The sequence below is a fragment of the Pseudorasbora parva genome, chromosome 9 (assembly GCF_024679245.1).
Source record: "Pseudorasbora parva isolate DD20220531a chromosome 9, ASM2467924v1, whole genome shotgun sequence".
NCBI lineage: Eukaryota > Metazoa > Chordata > Actinopteri > Cypriniformes > Gobionidae > Pseudorasbora > Pseudorasbora parva.
The window spans coordinates 825,001-842,887 of record NC_090180.1 but is presented as its reverse complement, the minus strand read 5'-3'; the positions used below and the strand labels follow the sequence as shown (position 1 = coordinate 842,887).

Genomic DNA, 17,887 nt, shown 5'->3' with positions numbered 1-17,887 from the left:
AACTCTGGGAATGAGTTGCTTACACAAGGAATATTTTATAATGTTACTTTAATACCGTTCATATTTCTGAAGATCAACGTTCAGACTCCCGATTTCAGTTATGAGATCCTGGTTTAAGAGATCAAATCACGTTTCACTTCGTGAAATCATATATCATATAAAAACACAGTAATCACAGTAATATATTGAAGTCGTCATATCATAAAGCCTTCTGTAATATTCCAAAGCCGCTCTTAATGGATTATGCATTACACATAATTGGCTGAATCTGTCATTCTTCTCATCACATACACTTCGATTCATTCATAAAGGTGTTAGATGTGCACAAATCATTCAAAAGATGCTCCAACAATCTAACAGCTCGAGAAAGGGTTTTATAAGCGTAGAATTAGGTCTAATGTGAAGTGTGTGTGTTTGTGTGACATATGAGGACTCAAGTGTGTATAATGCCATGGGTATGACACAGGTATTACAGGAGAGGGTGAAATATGAGGACATTACCCATGGCCCCACTTTACAGAAGGCTTATAAATCACACAGGAGGAGTTTTTATGAGAAAGTAAAAATGCAGAATGTTTCCTGTGATGGGTAGGTTTAGGGGCAGTGTGTGTGTGTGTGTGTGTGTGATGGGTAGGTTTAGGGGCAGTGTGTGTGTGTGTGTGTGTGTGATGGGTAGGTTTAGGGGCAGTGTGTGTGTGTGTGTGTGTGTGTGATGGGTAGGTTTAGGGGCAGTGTGTGTGTGTGTGTGTGTGTGTGTGTGTGTGTGTTTGAATTTCGAGCAGTCGGAGCTGTATGAGAAGTAAATGTGCACAAACGTAAATTAAAATGCATTCTTTAATGTGCAAGCAAATACTCCACGTATTCATGAATGCACATTGTAGACGAGACGGCGCGGCGTAATGAGACGTTCTCTGTACATACAGTCGGTCGATGAGTAGATGTGTTGAGATGAGATGATGAGCAGTTTTCTCAAGCACTGTAACTATGGTCTACGTGGCACTGTAAACACTCATGCGCTGAAAGAAAACCCGTAGGCATGCAACTACAGAACAGAGAGTTTCAAATCAACAGCAAAGGCCGACGTTAAGCAGGCGATGGTTTATTTCATTCAGTCGAACTCTGTTGTACTGTCCTAGTGGCGGCGAGGCTCTCTCCTCTTCCTGCTATTGGGCAGCTTAGCCCACAGTCCCTAAAGCTGATTGGTGGAGCAGATCCTCAGCCCACAGTCCCTAAAGCTGATTGGTGGAGCAGATCCTCAGGCACAGTGCTGTACATCCCAATGAGACACAGGTAAGGGGAGGACGGACTGACGCTCCTCTATGTGGAAAAGCAGCGGCACAGGAGGATTATACTGAGATTACACACAGATGGACAGGCGGGATTATCCGGGATTCCCCACCCGGGAGCGGGAGTCCCAATCCGGAAGCGGGAGTCCCAATCCGGAAGCGGGAGTCCCAATCCGGGAGCGGGATTCCCAATCCAGGAGCGGGAGTCCCAATCCGGAAGCGGGAGTCCCAATCCGGGAGCGGGATTATCCAATCCGGGAGCGGGATTCCCAATCCGGGAGCGGGATTCCCAATCCGGAAGCGGGAGTCCCAATCCGGGAGCGGGAGTCCCAATCCGGAAGCGGGAGTCCAAATCCGGAAGCGGGAGTCCCAATCCGGGAGCGAGAGTCCCAATCCAAGAGCGGGATTCCCAATCCGGGAGCGGGATTCCCAATCCGGGAGCGGGATTCCCAATCCGGGAGCGGGAGTCCCAATCCGGAAGCGGGAGTCCCAATCCGGAAACGGGATTATCCAGAAGCAGGATTATCCAGGAGCAGGAGTCCCAATCAGGAAGCGGGATTATCCGGGAGCGGGATTATCCGGAAGCGTTGATGTAGAGCTGACTCTGCAGGATGTAGTCGATGACCGGCTGGCTCAGGTAATCCACCACATGCCCGTCCCCGTGCTGGAGAGCCAGCCTGGGGAAGGAGAAGCAGAGGTTACGGGTTCGTTAACATCACAACTGTGTGTGTGTGGTGTGTTTGTGTGTGTGTGTTTGCGTGCGTGCGTGCGTGCGTGCGAGCGAGAGCGAGAGCGAGAGCGAGAGCGAGAGAGAATCAGAGTGTACGTGTGCGTTGTGCAGCGGCTCATATTCCCAGAAAAAATTGGTCAAATTTCCTTTTGGAGCTATTTTCCAACCGTGACAGGCTGTGTAAAGAGGGACGTCTTTAAATGTATTATTTTATATTTATATGGATTTTTTAAACGATATCTTTATCTTATTGTTAATGCTTGTTTAAACCAAAAACCATTAGCATCCACACCAGCGGATGGTTTTCACTCGCATGCTCTGACCTCTGCTGCTTTAAATGCCCGATGGATTCTGATTGGCTGTCTATATTATCATTCATTAGCTGGAAAAAATCATTGAGGAAGTGATCGCAGCGATATCAGCGTTTCTGTGTGTGGTTATAGTTGGGATGTGGATATCTTTTATATTTCGAGAGACAGAACACACACCTGCTCTTGGTGGAGCTGACGATTGACATGGGGTGGTCGATCTCGTCCTGTACCACGATGATATTATCCTGTGAAAACCAGAGCTGTGTCAACATCTCTGCAGATATGGTCGACCGTACGCTCATCATAAGGAGAAGGAAGAGCTCAGCGCTGTACCTTATGCTTTCGCAGCACAGATGAATGGTTCATTATCCTTTCTGTGTCCACACCATCCCGAGGGACCACCACTATCCCAAAATCTCCCACAATCACTTCCATCTAGATGAATATAATAACCAGATATCAGTTCAGTTTAACAGCACATATCTTGCTTTGCATGAACAGTAGTTTGTATGTCAGTGCCTTGAGAAAACATCTAACTGTGTGAAGTTCATCAATGCAGTCATTCAGATCAAATAACGGGACATTTTATGATGATTTTATATTCCTTGCATCAACATTTAATGTCTATTCGCTAAATTTTTAAAAGCAAACAAAACCAACACCAACGGTGAGCACAACTGGGAATTTAATTACAGGTTACAAATCAGGAAAATATAATAAAAAACGACTCTATAAGTGAGATTTCTGAGGGCCTTAGAGTTACTGAATATAAGCAATCCAAAGAAATAACTGTATAGGGTCACTAACGACCCGAGGTGTGTAACAGTGCAAGTATAGATTATTTCTGCACAATAATAATTGAAGGCAGCGGCTATTTGCACTCAGAGAGAAAGAAAATGGCATATTTTCGTAATGTAATATGATATTTGCACCAAATCGCTGTAGATTCTGTTTACTAAGTGAAAATAGCGCTATATTTTATTTACACCATATAAAAGTTGCAGTTCTTTGCAATATGAATAGTAATTACATTTAATTTATACTTCATCTTGACAGATGCATACTATTTGCACCTCAGTGTTGTTGTATATTAACAGGATGTGATGATAATATAGAGTGTTAATGATTATATTTATATAAATGATTAAATGGATGCCGCCTTAATGGAACATTAAAAGCCTCCCTAACCGACCCCGAACCCTACCCAATAAATGCTTTTATTATAATGAAACATTTCACACTTTATTTCCACTTTTTCTTCATTTTTATTGTAAATAAATGCCTTTCTGATATGATATGTGATGGGAAAAGAGAGAAAAGCAAGCTCGGCTAAAGGCGGATTCGAACCTGTGTTGTTCACGTCCAAACAGCGATGCGTTAGCTGTACTAATGGAGCTTTACTGACTGCTCCACTGAAGATGTTGATTTACAGGTGCTTTTTAAAATCTTGTTTGGCACTGGCGTGCATTGTTACGGAATAAGTGCAATTCAGCTTTATTCCACAAGGTGGAGATGTCTAACACACACTGATGAAGTGACGTTACACTCATAGTCACTGCAGGCAGAAAACAAAAGCATGGCATCAGCAACACTTGAAATGGCTCAGATTAACTGGACACAATCTAATTTTCCTGTCACTGATGTTGAAGATGATCGCTTTGAGAATATGCTTGAGATGGTGAATATGAGCAGAGGATGAGAAATGAGGAGCTCTGACGAGGACAGATGATGATGGGATAAAACATCTGCTCAAAATGAACCCGGACAAGCTCCAAGCGTTCATTAAGTTATTCCTCTGTAAGCGTTACTCTAATATCAGGAGAGTTTTCTGAACGGACCGGTCGCGATCCATCCGTGTTAGACAGAGATCCGGGTCACTGAAGACCCGAGTATGAAGGAATGAGTGCAGAAACATTCATGCGTTTAAGAGTTAAAGCTGTGACTACTGGAGACGTCGCCCACTCCGGAGTGCGTTATATTCCTTCATTTTAGGCCAACAGACAAAATATGTGCAAGCATTATATTCATATTTATATACATACATGTGTGTGTTAGTGTAGGAAAGAAAGAACCATATCTTACGTCACTTTCGTTCCACAAGCCAGGGATAGAGAAAGACTCCAGGAGATCACTGCCACAGAGGAGCAGGATACGCAACTCTGAACAACACACAACACACAGTTACACACCATAAACACACACACCACACCATAAACACACAACACACACTAATGAGATGTTGTTCCTTTGCTCTGGGGGTAAACACAACCACTTGGATAAGATGAAAAAGAAACAAGTTTCATTTCCCATGAGGAAGAAGAATGAGGCACTATAAAACACACACACACACACACACACACACACACACACACACACACACACACACACACACACCGCCTTCATCACAGCAGAGACATCACATTATATGACTTGTATTGATATTCTAGAGATTTCGACTGTTTTGTCTTTCTCCGTTTGTGTGATTTGATGTTATTTATATTCTCCGTAGTGATGTTCCCCGTTTCCCTGAGCAAACTCAGTGTTTCCTGACGATGACTCAAAGTGACAAGCAAAGACTGATTTGAAAAACAAAACCAAGCCGAGGAAAATCACATTGTCTCACCAATTTCCTCGTAGCGCATTGCTGTACCAAGGTTGGCATTTTCATCTGTTCAGAAAAACAGAAAGGCGTGAGGTCAGAGGATTATTGATTCATTGGAAGTCACCACAGTCATGTAAAACTGATACACATCCTGTGTGCGGCGTGTGACTAATTCAGAATATTACACCGAATTATGTGATTTCTGCACGAACCCAACCACGACAGAGGCACGTCGCTGGGCTATGCAAACCCGATTCCAAAAAAGTTGGGACACTACAAATTGTGAGTAAAAACAGAATGCAATGATGTGGAAGTTTCAAATTTCAATTTTTTGTTCAGAATACAACATATTATTGCTTCCCTGTCCTAACTTTTTGGGAATGTGTAGCTCTCATGAAATCCAAAATGAGCCAATATAAAATATAAGTTTTTGAGATTTGTAAATTATTGGATTTCTTTTTTATTTACAATTTATACAGTCCCAACTTTTTTTGGAATTGGGTTTTTTAGATCATTTTTATATTTACAAAAATTGAAAGGGGTTTAAATGGTGACATTAAACTTAAACCAGTAGTTCAGGGCAGATCATTTTATGCATCCTTTGATAATTATTAAAAAATAATGCAATAACAAAATTAAAAAGAAAAAACTTTTTCTCATGTCTGTTCAGTCTGTCATAATAATGTGATGTTATAAATCACCTTCATATTCATATATAAAACTTCAAATATTAATATGCATGCAATGATAATTTAGATCAATTATCCATTTGTCTGTTATGCCAAAAATCATCAGGATATTAAGATCATGCTCCATGAAGATATTTAGCACATGTTCATATCATAAATGTATTATTAGTAGTAATATGCATTGCTAAGGACTTCATTTGGACAACTTTAAAGGAGATTTTCTCAATATTTAGATGTTTTTGCACCCTCAGATTCCAGATTTTCAAATATTGTCCTATCCTAACAAACCATACATCAGTGGAGAGATTATTAATTCAGCTTTCAGATCATCTACACATCTCAACATTGACCCTTATGACTGGGTCTCATATTTATATTTGTCATTTAAATTATTTATATTGTTATGCATTAAATTCTGGACATGAATATATAAACTTACCAACAAAGGTAAAACGATCCATGTGTGGGCGAACACAACATATTTTTCCTAGGCTTTCACTCATCTTTCCCCAAAGCTTAACTGTAGAAAAGGAGACATCAGTCCATCATTAAAAGACCTGTTCTCCAGAACACCAAACATAACGAGCAAAGGTCACTTACTGGCCACGGAGGACTTCGCTGTGTTTTGGTAAATAGGAGACGTGCCATTTTGGGGCTGGCCAATCACAGGGGTCGTGGAGGGTGTGTTCACATTGGACAGAATGCATCCCGTGACTCTCTGCAGAGGAACAGCTCAGTTTATCACCTCAAGATGTGGTACAAATCTTCCAGCATTCAGAACTAAACGGGGACTAACCTTCATTAGGTCTCGGTGATGCTCCAAAACACTGCAGGTGGTCTGCCAAGTGTCCTGGTAGCTCTCCCAAGGATCCACTCTGCAAAAGACCATTAATCCATCCAACATTTTATGTCCATTGTGAAATATATAAGCTATCCATTTACATTTACATTTACATTTATGCATTTGGCAGACGCTTTTATCCAAAGCGACTTACATTGTATTCAAGGTACACACTTTACATTTTTGTCAAGTCTTGCTTTCCCTGGGAATCGAACCCATGACCTTGGCGTTGCTAGCGCCATGCTCTACTCATTGAGCTACAGGAAAGACGATCCATCATCAATATAGCCAGAAGTGGTCAGTAACTCAGCACATTTCCTCGAGTCCTGTACTTAAGCACACTTTTTGAGTTTCTGTGCTTTACTGGAGTATTATTTTTTCTGTAATCTTCTGACTTTAACTTCACTCCATCTGAAAGACAAATATCCTCCTTTTTCCTCCACTACATTTCTATCAAGGTCCTCGAAGTGAAAAGTCGTTTCTGTCGCAGCTTTGAAAGTCAGTGATGATTTTTTTCTTCTTTAAAATGTTTTGTGCTGTTTTTGCAGACAGTCTGTCAGTAATCTCTCCTGTAGAGTCATCATGTGAAGATTCACAGTATTTTTTTGACACTGATCAGTTTATCGTAAAATGGAAGAAGACGGTTCCTCAGCACAGTGTGTGCACTCATGGCCATATTTAGAAAGAATGTTTCAGTTTTCTGAAAAGATTAAAGATTAGTTTAGTTGGCATACACTATAGATGCATGTTTCATAAATGTTAAAAAAAATGTAAACGTCTGTGAGAAAGAGAAGAGTGAAGTTGGAGAATATCAGATGTGTATCAGTGTATTGGATCCGTGCATTCGGCCTTAAAGTGACAGCAGCTTTATAAAGAGCTTTGTAACTTTTATAATTAGGGGTTCAAGCACGAAGTGCTTGAAAACCTATTGTATTTGTGCCGGTTTTTATTCTGCCGTAAAACGCATCGTGCAGACCAAACCATAAGGGCTAGAGACTTGAAACTTGCCCAATAGGTAGAACAAAAATCGAGGAGAGGTTATCAAATTATGAGCCAGATTGGCCCATAGGTGGCGCTATAGCGATCAATTGCGCAAAACTGCTCATAACTCCTAGACCGTTGGCCGTAGCCTCAAGTGCCTTATATCGTTGGAATCCTTGGCTCGAGACGGACAAGACGCATGCCTCGGATTGGCTCGTGACCTGGGAAAATGTCCGGCTATTTTGGCTTTTTCCAAAAACCTACTTTTGCGAACTAGTCCCTGGTTTTTGGCCAAACCGGGACCAAACCAGTGCAGGCAGATTCTCTGGAGTCTGAATGTCAATAATCATTGAAAAAAAGTGGAAATTTGGGTTCAGGGTTCCTAAGGGCCGCCAAGTTTGAGGTGGGAGGAGCCCCTATCGACTTAATTGGCTATAGCTCGTCAACGGAACGAGATATTTTCACCAAACTCAGCACAACTATGCAAGAGCTCATTCTGTGGTCACCCGAAAAAGGACGTGGCAACTGGCCTCTTGGTGGCGCTTTAACTGTTAGAAAGGTCAACTACATTATCCTATGCAAAATGACATTTAAATGACTAAAAAAATGTCTGTTCTGCGCAGAACTTCACCAGATTAGCTGAGCATGTGCACCCTATTATTGTAAAGCAGCGTGCAAACTTTTGTGGAGATCGGGCCGTCGGTAGAGGTATTAAAGTTTAAAAGGGAAAAAATTTAAATAAAAAATAAAAATCATTTCCAAGATAAATGAGCTGAAAATGCAAAAATCTACCGTGTTCCTCTCTGCCGGCCATGTCAGAACGCTTGATAAAGTTTTTGTAACCAGCAGCTCAAAAATCAGGCGCTGAGACCCTATAGTTTTTTTTTATAAGCCTTTTTAGGCCCTTTTTACGCCTCTGTTATTAGGGGTTCAAGCACGAAGTGCTTGAAAACCTATTGTATTTGTGCCGGTTTTTATTCTGCCGTAAAACGCATCGTGCAGACCAAACCATAAGGGCTAGAGACTTGAAACTTGCCCAATAGGTAGTACAAAAATCGAGGAGAGGTTATCAAATTATGAGCCAGATTGGCCCATAGGTGGCGCTATAGCAATCAATTGCGCAAAACTGCTCATAACTCCTAGACCGTTGGCCGTAGCCTCAAGTGCCTTATATCGTTGGAATCCTTGGCTCGAGACGGACCAGACGCATGCCTCGGATTGGCTCGTGACCTGGGAAAATGTCCGGCTATTTTGGCTTTTTCCAAAAACCTACTTTTGCGAACTAGTCCCTGGTTTTTGGCCAAACCGGGACCAAACCAGTGCAGGCAGATTCTCTGGAGTCTGAATGTCAATAATCATTGAAAAAAAGTGGAAATTTGGGTTCAGGGTTCCTAAGGGCCGCCAAGTTTGAGGTGGGAGGAGCCCCTTTCGGCTTAATTGGCTATAGCTCGTCAACGGAACGAGATATTTTCACCAAACTCAGCACAACTATGCAAGAGCTCATTCTGTGGTCACCCGAAAAAGGACGTGGCAACTGGCCTCTTGGTGGCGCTTTAACTGTTAGAAAGGTCAACTACATTATCCTATGCAAAATGACATTTAAATGACTAAAAAAATGTCTGTTCTGCGCAGAACTTCACCAGATTAGCTGAGCATGTGCACCCTATTATTGTAAAGCAGCGTGCAAACTTTTGTGGAGATCGGGCCGTCGGTAGAGGTATTACAGTTTAAAAGGGAAAAAATTTAAATAAAAAATAAAAATCATTTCCAAGATAAATGAGCTGAAAATGCAAAAATCTACCGTGTTCCTCTCTGCCGGCCATGTCAGAACGCTTGATAAAGTTTTTGTAACCAGCAGCTCAAAAATCAGGCGCTGAGACCCTATAGTTTTTTTTTTATAAGCCTTTTTAGGCCCTTTTACGCCTCTGTTATTAGGGGTTCAAGCACGAAGTGCTTGAAAACCTATTGTATTTGTGCCGGTTTTTATTCTGCCGTAAAACGCATCGTGCAGACCAAACCATAAGGGCTAGAGACTTGAAACTTGCCCAATAGGTAGTACAAAAATCGAGGAGAGGTTATCAAATTATGAGCCAGATTGGCCCATAGGTGGCGCTATAGCGATCAATTGCGCAAAACTGCTCATAACTCCTAGACCGTTGGCCGTAGCCTCAAGTGCCTTATATCGTTGGAATCCTTGGCTCGAGACGGACCAGACGCATGCCTCGGATTGGCTCGCTCTTCAAGCGCCAATTTTGAGATATTTTGGGTTTTTTGAAAAACCTACTTTTGCAAATTAGTGCCTGGTTTTTTGACCTATCGGAACCAAACCAGTGCAGAAATATTCTCTGGAGTCAGATTATCAATAATCATTGAAAAAAAGTTGAAACTTTGATTCAATTTTGCTAAGGGGCGTCAAAATGGAGGTTCAAGGCGGAGCCTATTTTATTAATAAGGCTATAACTCAAGAAAGAAATGAGATATCATCACCAAACTTGGTGCACTTATGTATGGGCTCAATCTTTGGTCACGATAAAAAAATCGCGATGATTGGGCTCTAGGTGGCACTATAATGTTAAAAAAACATAAAAACGGCTATAACCACCTGACTGTTAGTCTGATTGACTTGAAAATTGGTATGCAGTATCTTGGTCCAAGGCCCCATGTATGTATATGAGGACATCAGCGTATCTCAATCCACATGGCCTCCATCGGCCAATGAATTGATACCTATAAGACAAGGTTAACGGAGGCCAATCAGAACGAAACTTGATGGGCATGTTTGACTCATGGCCCTAGAGGTCTGTAAGAATTTTGAAAGAAATCAACCACTAGTTGGCGCTAACGAGTTTTATGGCTCTGTAATCACGTGGTGTTTGACATATCCACACCATATGCATATCAATTGATAGATCTCCTCATGTTAAATAACTTTGCCTCTAGAGCCATTGCTGTCAATCAAATCGTTCATTAAATATTTGCAATTATGTTAAAAACCTACTTTTGCAAACTAGTCCCTGGTTTTTTACCCGATTGGAACCAAACCAGTCTAGGACAATTCTCTGGACTCTCTAGAGCAATCATCTTTGAAAAAAAAGTTGAACTTTTGCATTTGGATGGCCATAACAGGGACATTTAGAAAAGAGGTGTGGCAAAATACATTCAAAAGCCTATAAATACTAAGGGAAAACTCAAAACTTCACGACAATTGTTGGGTATATGTGGCATAACATGCTGAAGAAGCATGCAAAGTTTTATGGAGATCATACCATAGGTGGCGCTATACTGTTAAAAAGCTTTAAAACCATGCATTTCCTATGGTAAATTCCCTTTATTGGCTGTAAATGGCCTTTTCCATCTGTTATCATATAATGTTCAAATCATTTGTTAGATCTGCTCATTCTGACTCTCTAGATCAATTGAGAATGAGATGTCGTCACGACACAGTGCCCCGCCCATAGAGATCACGGAATCCTCCCCCTTCTGCCATTTTGGGAGGATAGTACTCGCCTTAGTGGATTCGGACAGAGACTGGAGAAGAGATATTCTGATGATTACTAAGTACATCATTTTCTAAACTCAATGTAACATGAAGTTTTAATCCACCCAAGCCGAGCTGAGAAAGCAGCTGCTGATAAACATACGCTATAATTCACCACAGGGTGTCAGTCATCGTCTAAACTCGTGACCGCGAAGCTGAAGTGTGTAACACCTGATGAATACGATCCTTTATTTATTTGTATTAAACATTTTGATCACTATTCTGTCATTTACACTATCAATCATTTTACTGTATGTAATTTACATGTTTATGCCCAAAACGCTTAATTAATATTCAAAGTAGGCCTATAGTTGACAAATTTTCCTCTAACGTTACATTAATTTAAGGCACGTACCGAGCATTTATTCTACTTAAGAAGGCTGGACTAAAAGCACCAGCACACACAAGCGATCCTTTTTATTAGTCAAATTCATTTAGAAATCAAAACTCAACAGGTATTAAATACGATCAGTACGAGAAAAACTCTTACTGAGAGGACGAGCACTGGACTGCTGCAGGATAGTGGGGAGATTTATTTATTTATTATTCAGAATGCACAGAAAATATATGTATAGAAACATTTCAGGAAGGTAGTAAAGCGTCTAACGTTAGGTCTCTGTTCCATTGTCCTGCAGGCAGCTCGTATGGGTCGACGTTTTTGATCTCAGCCAGCTTAAATACCTCTGCCTGGCGCTGGTAGTAAGTTTCTCCCTGTAAGAGGCCTCCATTTCTCCGTTTAAACGCGGTGATGATAATTCCTCAAGCCGTCTTTCCTGCTCCGATCTCTGTATCGCTCTTACAATGTTGCCCCTGGCAACCGATAGCGTAGGATCCCAAAATGGTGGACGGGCTCAGACACCGCCCAATTCGTCACGTGACAGCAAGCTACCATGACATTTGTCCTCATTCTCAATAATTATCCAAAAAAATTACTTTTGCATTTGGATGGCTATAATAGGGTCATATCAAAATGTGACTTTGACCAAGTGTACCTAAACCTTTAACTCCTCAATAAATGTTTAGATCTTCTCAAAAATAGTTAAGTAAATGTGACTTGTGACTCTAAACAAGCATTCAAACTTTTATGGAGATTGGTCTATAGGTGGCGCTATAACTATAAAAGCTTTGATGCGTTTGCTATGGTAAATTTCCTGTAATTGTTGTAAATGGTCTTTTGTATCTATTATCGTATAATGTTCAAATGATTTGTTAGATCTGCTCATTCTGACAGGTCAATAATTATCCAAAATGACTGGCATTTGCATTTGGATGGCTATAATTGGGTCATTTCAATATGTGGCCTTGACCAAGTGTCCCCGAAAGCCTTTAATAAATCCTCAATGAATGCTCAGATCTTCATTTCATCTCAGTTTTAATTAATTTAATGCTTAAAGGCCTTAAATACAAAAGACCTTAACTGTTTAAAGGCCTTAAATGCTTGAACCCCGCTAAATGCTGCTTGCAGCTTTAATTTCTTTTTATTTTTATATTTAAAGGTGCCCTAGAATGAAAAATGTAATTAACCTTGCCATAGTGAAATAATAAGAGTCACACGTCATGTTCAGGCTGTGCAGGGGACAGGAGGACTTTTCCACCCTTCCCACAGATAAAAAATGTCAGCAGTCATGGCTGAGGTTTATTATAATCGGATACCACAACAATTAATCGTTCGTTTGTTCGGCCCATTTCAAGTAAGCTTCGCTGAGCGTCTTAAACTGAGGAAAGTGGCGACTGTATTCCTGCAGCAGTGAGCAGCGATTTATCCTCTTATTGACTGATTAAACCATTTCTGATTAAATTGAAAGTTTCTTAGAGAGACAGCATTGTCTAGATAACGCGAGATGCTAGTACAGTAACAATAGGAAACTCACAGTACCATACCAAACTAAATAGTGTGTCTAATGACAAAGGGGAATATTATTACAAAATACAACCGTAGATATGTTGCTTACAGATCGTTCACTCGATCCTTCTAGCAAACGTCACCTTTTCCACCATATAAGTTAAAACGGCTATTCATTTAGTAAAAATATATATTTTTATATTTTTGAGAACTTAAGTATGTTTTTGCAAGCTTGTGTTAAGAGTACATCACAGTCACTGCGTAACGTTAGCCTACAATGTGACTAGCGTTATATAAACAATATGCAATATCGCTGACGAAAAAAGACGAGTCATCACTGGTTTTGGTTTTTTAAGGGAAAGAAGATCGTTTGTGCGGTTGCCAGATTTCAGTAATTAAATCCCCCAATAAGAGCTTTTCTGTGAAAAAAACCTGTATGCTATCGGGTGTTTTACCTAAACATGTCCAATCTGGCAACCATCTCTCTCTCTCTCTCTCTCTCTCTCTCTCTCCTCTCTCTCTCTCTCTCTCTCTCTCTCTCTCTCTCTCTCTTTCGCTCTTTCGCTCTCTCTCTCTCTCTCTCTCTCTCTCTCTCTCTCTCTCTCTCTCTTTCGCTCTCTCTCTCTCTCTCTCTCTCTCTCTCTCTCTCTCTCTCTCTCTCTCTCTCTCTCTCTCTCTCGCTCGCTGTCCTTCAGTTGGTCTGTGTTCTGTCAGGACTCACGAGCTGATTCGCTGAACTGCTGTGAGCTGCTGAAATAGGCCAATCAGAGCAGAGCTCAACATTAATATTCATGACTCTTCCAAATAAGGCAAAAACAGAGCATTACATCCTAGGGACAATTTATAGGGTTGTAAATGGACCTGTAAAATATGTTTTGCCCTTAAATAAGCCACATACCCTCTATGTAGATATCAGAGAACATATTGTTTCAACTCATTCTAGGGCACCTTTAAGTATTTAAATGAGTTTAAGTTAGTCGTCTGCTAGTGTGTCAGATGGAGCGTCACTGACTGGCTTAAACCATGATGGCATAATGTGCATTTATACAACTATAATACAATAATGCAGCGACATAAAGAAGGACATTTACATTTGATACTTAAGCACTCAAACAAATACTGTTTCTACAACTTTCACTTGTACCGGAGTGATATTTGACCAGCAGCACTGTTCCTTTTACTCAAGTAATGAGGTTGTGTATTAGTCCAGCTCAAGGATGCTGAAGTACATGAACGAGCTGCATGGCATTCTTATGAGGGTGTTGCCAAGCTCCATTTTGGCTGATTGACAGTTACCTGATCCAATCAGATGACTGAACTGCCAACTGGCACATGGTGAGGCGATGTCTGCTCGAGACAAGGCCCTAGAAAAGCAGAAAGCAAAACAAGGAAAAGTGAGGGCTTTAGCATCCAGCTAAATGAAGAGAACATCTGTGAACAGGTGAGCAGGGAAACCTGTTTGATCAAGATAAAAGACATTATTCAAACATTGGCCTTTTTTAGATCAGCCTTTAAACTGTTCCTTCCAACACAACGGATTTCAGATGCAATGACGGAATCCTGCAGTCTAAAGCATTTATTATTCATATTTTGATGCTAAGAGAGAAGAAAACTAGGCCAAAGTTCTCTTTAATTCCAGCTCTGTTCAGTCATGTGATTAAAACATTATATGTACAAAAATAACAAGGAACTCTAGAGACATGTAGTTTTGTTAATGCAAGTTACTTAATATCTACTATAACTGCAATTTTACACACAGTGAGGGTCTGAATATCAACATGGATGTGATGTTCAGTTCTGCAATAAAATGTCCTGCTCCTGTGATCCTGCATAAATATCCAAGAGTTAAAAGCCTTTAAAGCGTTCAGCTTATCTTACCGGCTTGCCATAGGAATCGTGTACAGGTGAGATGATACCCCCAATCACGATGAACCGTCCAGTCTTGTGTAGGTACTCTCTGGCTTTTTCTGCAAACCAAATAAAGGTTACCTTATTATCTCAAGCTCAAGGTCATCACTTGTGTCCTGGAGCACACCATGCCATGTTATAAAGGTACACTTAAATAAGGCATTGATTGTCCCATGAAGTACCTTTAACATCTATGGTACCGTTCCATTGCACAAAAGGTTCTTTAAAGTGAAAAAAACTTCTTTAGATTATTAAAATGTTCTTCACACTAAGAAAAAATGGTTTAAAACCCCCTTTGACACCTTTATTTTGACGAGTGTAGTTTCCCAGCAAGCAATAGCTGTAATTTCACCATTTTATAATCTGGGTTAGCTTTAGACCTGATATAGTCTGGGTTAACTTTAGACCTGATATAGTCTGGGTTAACTATAGACCTGATATACTCTGGGTTAAATATATACCTGATATAGTCTGGGTTAACTATAGACCTGATATAGTCTGGGTTAACTTTAGACCTGATATAGTCTGGGTTAACTTTAGACCTGATATAGTCTGGGTTAACTATAGACCTGATATAGTCTGGGTTAACTTTAGACCTGATATAGTCTGGGTTAACTATAGACCTGATATAGTCTGGGTTAACTTTAGACTTGATATAGTCTTGGTTAACTGTAGACCTGATATAGTCTGGGTTAACTTTAGACCTGATATAGTCTGGGTTAACTTTAGACCTGATATAGTCTGGGTTAACTTTAGACCTGATATAGTCTGGGTTAACTTTAGACCTGATATAGTCTGGGTTAACTATAGACCTGATATAGTCTGGGTTAACTATAGACCTGATATAGTCTGGGTTAACTTTAGACCTGATATAGTCTGGGTTAACTATAGACCTGATATAGTCTGGGTTAACTTTAGACCTGATATAGTCTGGGTTAACTATAGACCTGATATAGACTGGGTTAACTATAGACCTGATATAGTCTGGGTTAACTATATACCCGATATAGTCTGGGTTAACTATATATCTGATATAGTCTGGGTTAACTTTAGACCTAATATAGTCTGGGTTAACTATAGACCTGATATAGTCTGGGTTAACTATAGACCTGATATAGTCTGGGTTAACTATATATCTGATATAGTCTGGGTTAACTTTAGACCTGATATAGTCTGGGTTAACTATAGACCTGATATAGTCTGGGTTAACTATAGACCTGATATAGTCTGGGTTAACTATAGACATGATATAGACTGGGTTAACTATAGACCTGATATAGTCTGGGTTAACTATATATCTGATATAGTCTGGGTTAACTATAGACCTGATATAGTCTGGGTTAACTATAGACCTGATATAGTCTGGGTTAACTATAGACCTGATATAGTCTGGTTTAACTATAGACCTGATATAGTCTGGGTTAACTTTAGACCTAATATAGTCTGGGTTAACTTTAGACCTAATCTGGCTGTGAGTGACCCACTTCTAGACAAAATAACCTTGCATTTGGTGAAGCTTTAGCCTTGAAGTCAGGGCTGTGTTTGGACAGCTATTAGACAGCTTTTAAATGCAAATTTTTTTGCTGGATTGGATGCAAAGAATTCTCTTAGAAACATTAGAAAGTGAACCAGGCAGCAGCACGTCTTGTCTTCAGCGAGCTCAACAAGGCCCACGCCACACCGCTCTTCATCTCTTCATCTCTCACTTCACCTCACCCTGCTCTAAGCAATGTCCAGAGCGTAATATTTCAGCCCTTTGTGTGATTATTCGCCTCTTCGTGACGGATCGCTTCCTGTGCTCCTCAGTTCTAAGTTGCTTTGGATAAAAGCGTCTGCTAAATGCATAAATGTAAATGTGTTTTATGCGAGGACAGCCCGTCTGTTGTAGCTCTGATATCTGATTTCTCTCACGATGTACACACAATGCTTCATCTGTCTAATATATCCTCACGCCCTCAGCTCCATCAAAACATTGACAGATGAGAGAGTCAGAAACTAGATCTGCTGCAGGGGAATATGAGGCCGATCTGAACACACAAATATCGCTAGAGTGCAACATATGTAATGCTTAGAAATGCTAGGATATGAATGCATTTGGTTTAATGTAAAGGGTTTTAGATATGTAAGTAGTTCAGCATAGCCTACACCCGGTCAGAATGAGCCATAAACCCGTTGTTATTTCCGTACCTCAGTATATGCAAAGGCATGCAGCAGAGAAGCTTCAGAATTAGGTCACGGACACACAGATGCTTCGGCTCAGAGGAGCCAGCAGACCTCGATTGATCAAACCTGCTTAGGCTCTGAGAAACACCGCCTCACTCAACAAATTAAGGAAAGTACAAAGCTCCTCAGGTTATCCCTGCATGTTTACTGGAGATGGACAAACTGATGGAGGAAAGCTCTCTCTGAGTGCCTCTTGCTTTCCCACTCGCACTCGTAGGTCCTGTCACATATGATGGCTTTATGGCTCATTTCCAGTGCTTTAACCCTCATGCTTTCAGACCGATGAAGCTTTCTGTTAAAATGCTAATTTGTTTAAGATGTTCGTCTGACACTAATCAAACTTGTGGGGTTTGCTCTTCTTCCTCAGTCATTCTGTCTCGTTTCCAGTCTAAATATCTAACAATTCTTAAATCAAGATGCATTTACTAGATCAGTAAAACCACATCAGATATTTTTCCTTGTTTTGTTGAAAATAAAATCTAAATGAAGAGAGTTTTTGCTTAAAACAGGCAAAATGATCTGCCAATGGGGTGAGAGAAATAATCTGATTTCTGATTGAAATCTTGTTTCTTGTTTCCGTCCCAAACAGACATAAGGGTATCCCTTTATAATCCGTGTGCACTAATATCAATAATTAATGCTGAACTAATGCCCAGATAATCCTGAATTAATGTTTGACTAATGGTGAACTAACACATCTATTAATGATCACTGATGAACATTAGACATCATTAATTTTGATTTAATGGTTTATTTAAAAGGGGACAGTGCAATTTCATAAAACACATGAACAAACATGGTTTAAAAAGCCAGAATGAGCCAAAAGGCTATTTTTCATCTGTAGTCCCCTGGCCAAGATGTAAAAAAAGCATTAAAATACTAACAAATATAGTAATGATTACTTAATTAATAGATTAAGTAATCATTAAATTGTT

General features: G+C 40.3%; 1 protein-coding gene across 1 annotated transcript in view; it reads right to left on the bottom strand.

The window, feature by feature from the left end:
• Positions 1-731: 731 nt before the first annotated feature.
• Positions 732-17,887, bottom strand: part of nmnat2 (nicotinamide nucleotide adenylyltransferase 2) — an 18,272-nt gene continuing 1,116 nt past the window's right edge. The window contains exons 2-11 of the mRNA XM_067453475.1: positions 14,700-14,788; positions 14,118-14,185; positions 6,415-6,493; positions 6,219-6,336; positions 6,058-6,138; positions 4,951-4,995; positions 4,410-4,486; positions 2,661-2,762; positions 2,505-2,572; positions 732-1,963 (exon numbers count right to left, since the gene is read on the bottom strand). Coding sequence (XP_067309576.1) covers positions 1,861-1,963; positions 2,505-2,572; positions 2,661-2,762; positions 4,410-4,486; positions 4,951-4,995; positions 6,058-6,138; positions 6,219-6,336; positions 6,415-6,493; positions 14,118-14,185; positions 14,700-14,788 — 830 coding nt within the window. The 3' untranslated portion in view covers positions 732-1,860. The remainder of the gene's footprint in view (positions 1,964-2,504; positions 2,573-2,660; positions 2,763-4,409; positions 4,487-4,950; positions 4,996-6,057; positions 6,139-6,218; positions 6,337-6,414; positions 6,494-14,117; positions 14,186-14,699; positions 14,789-17,887) is intronic.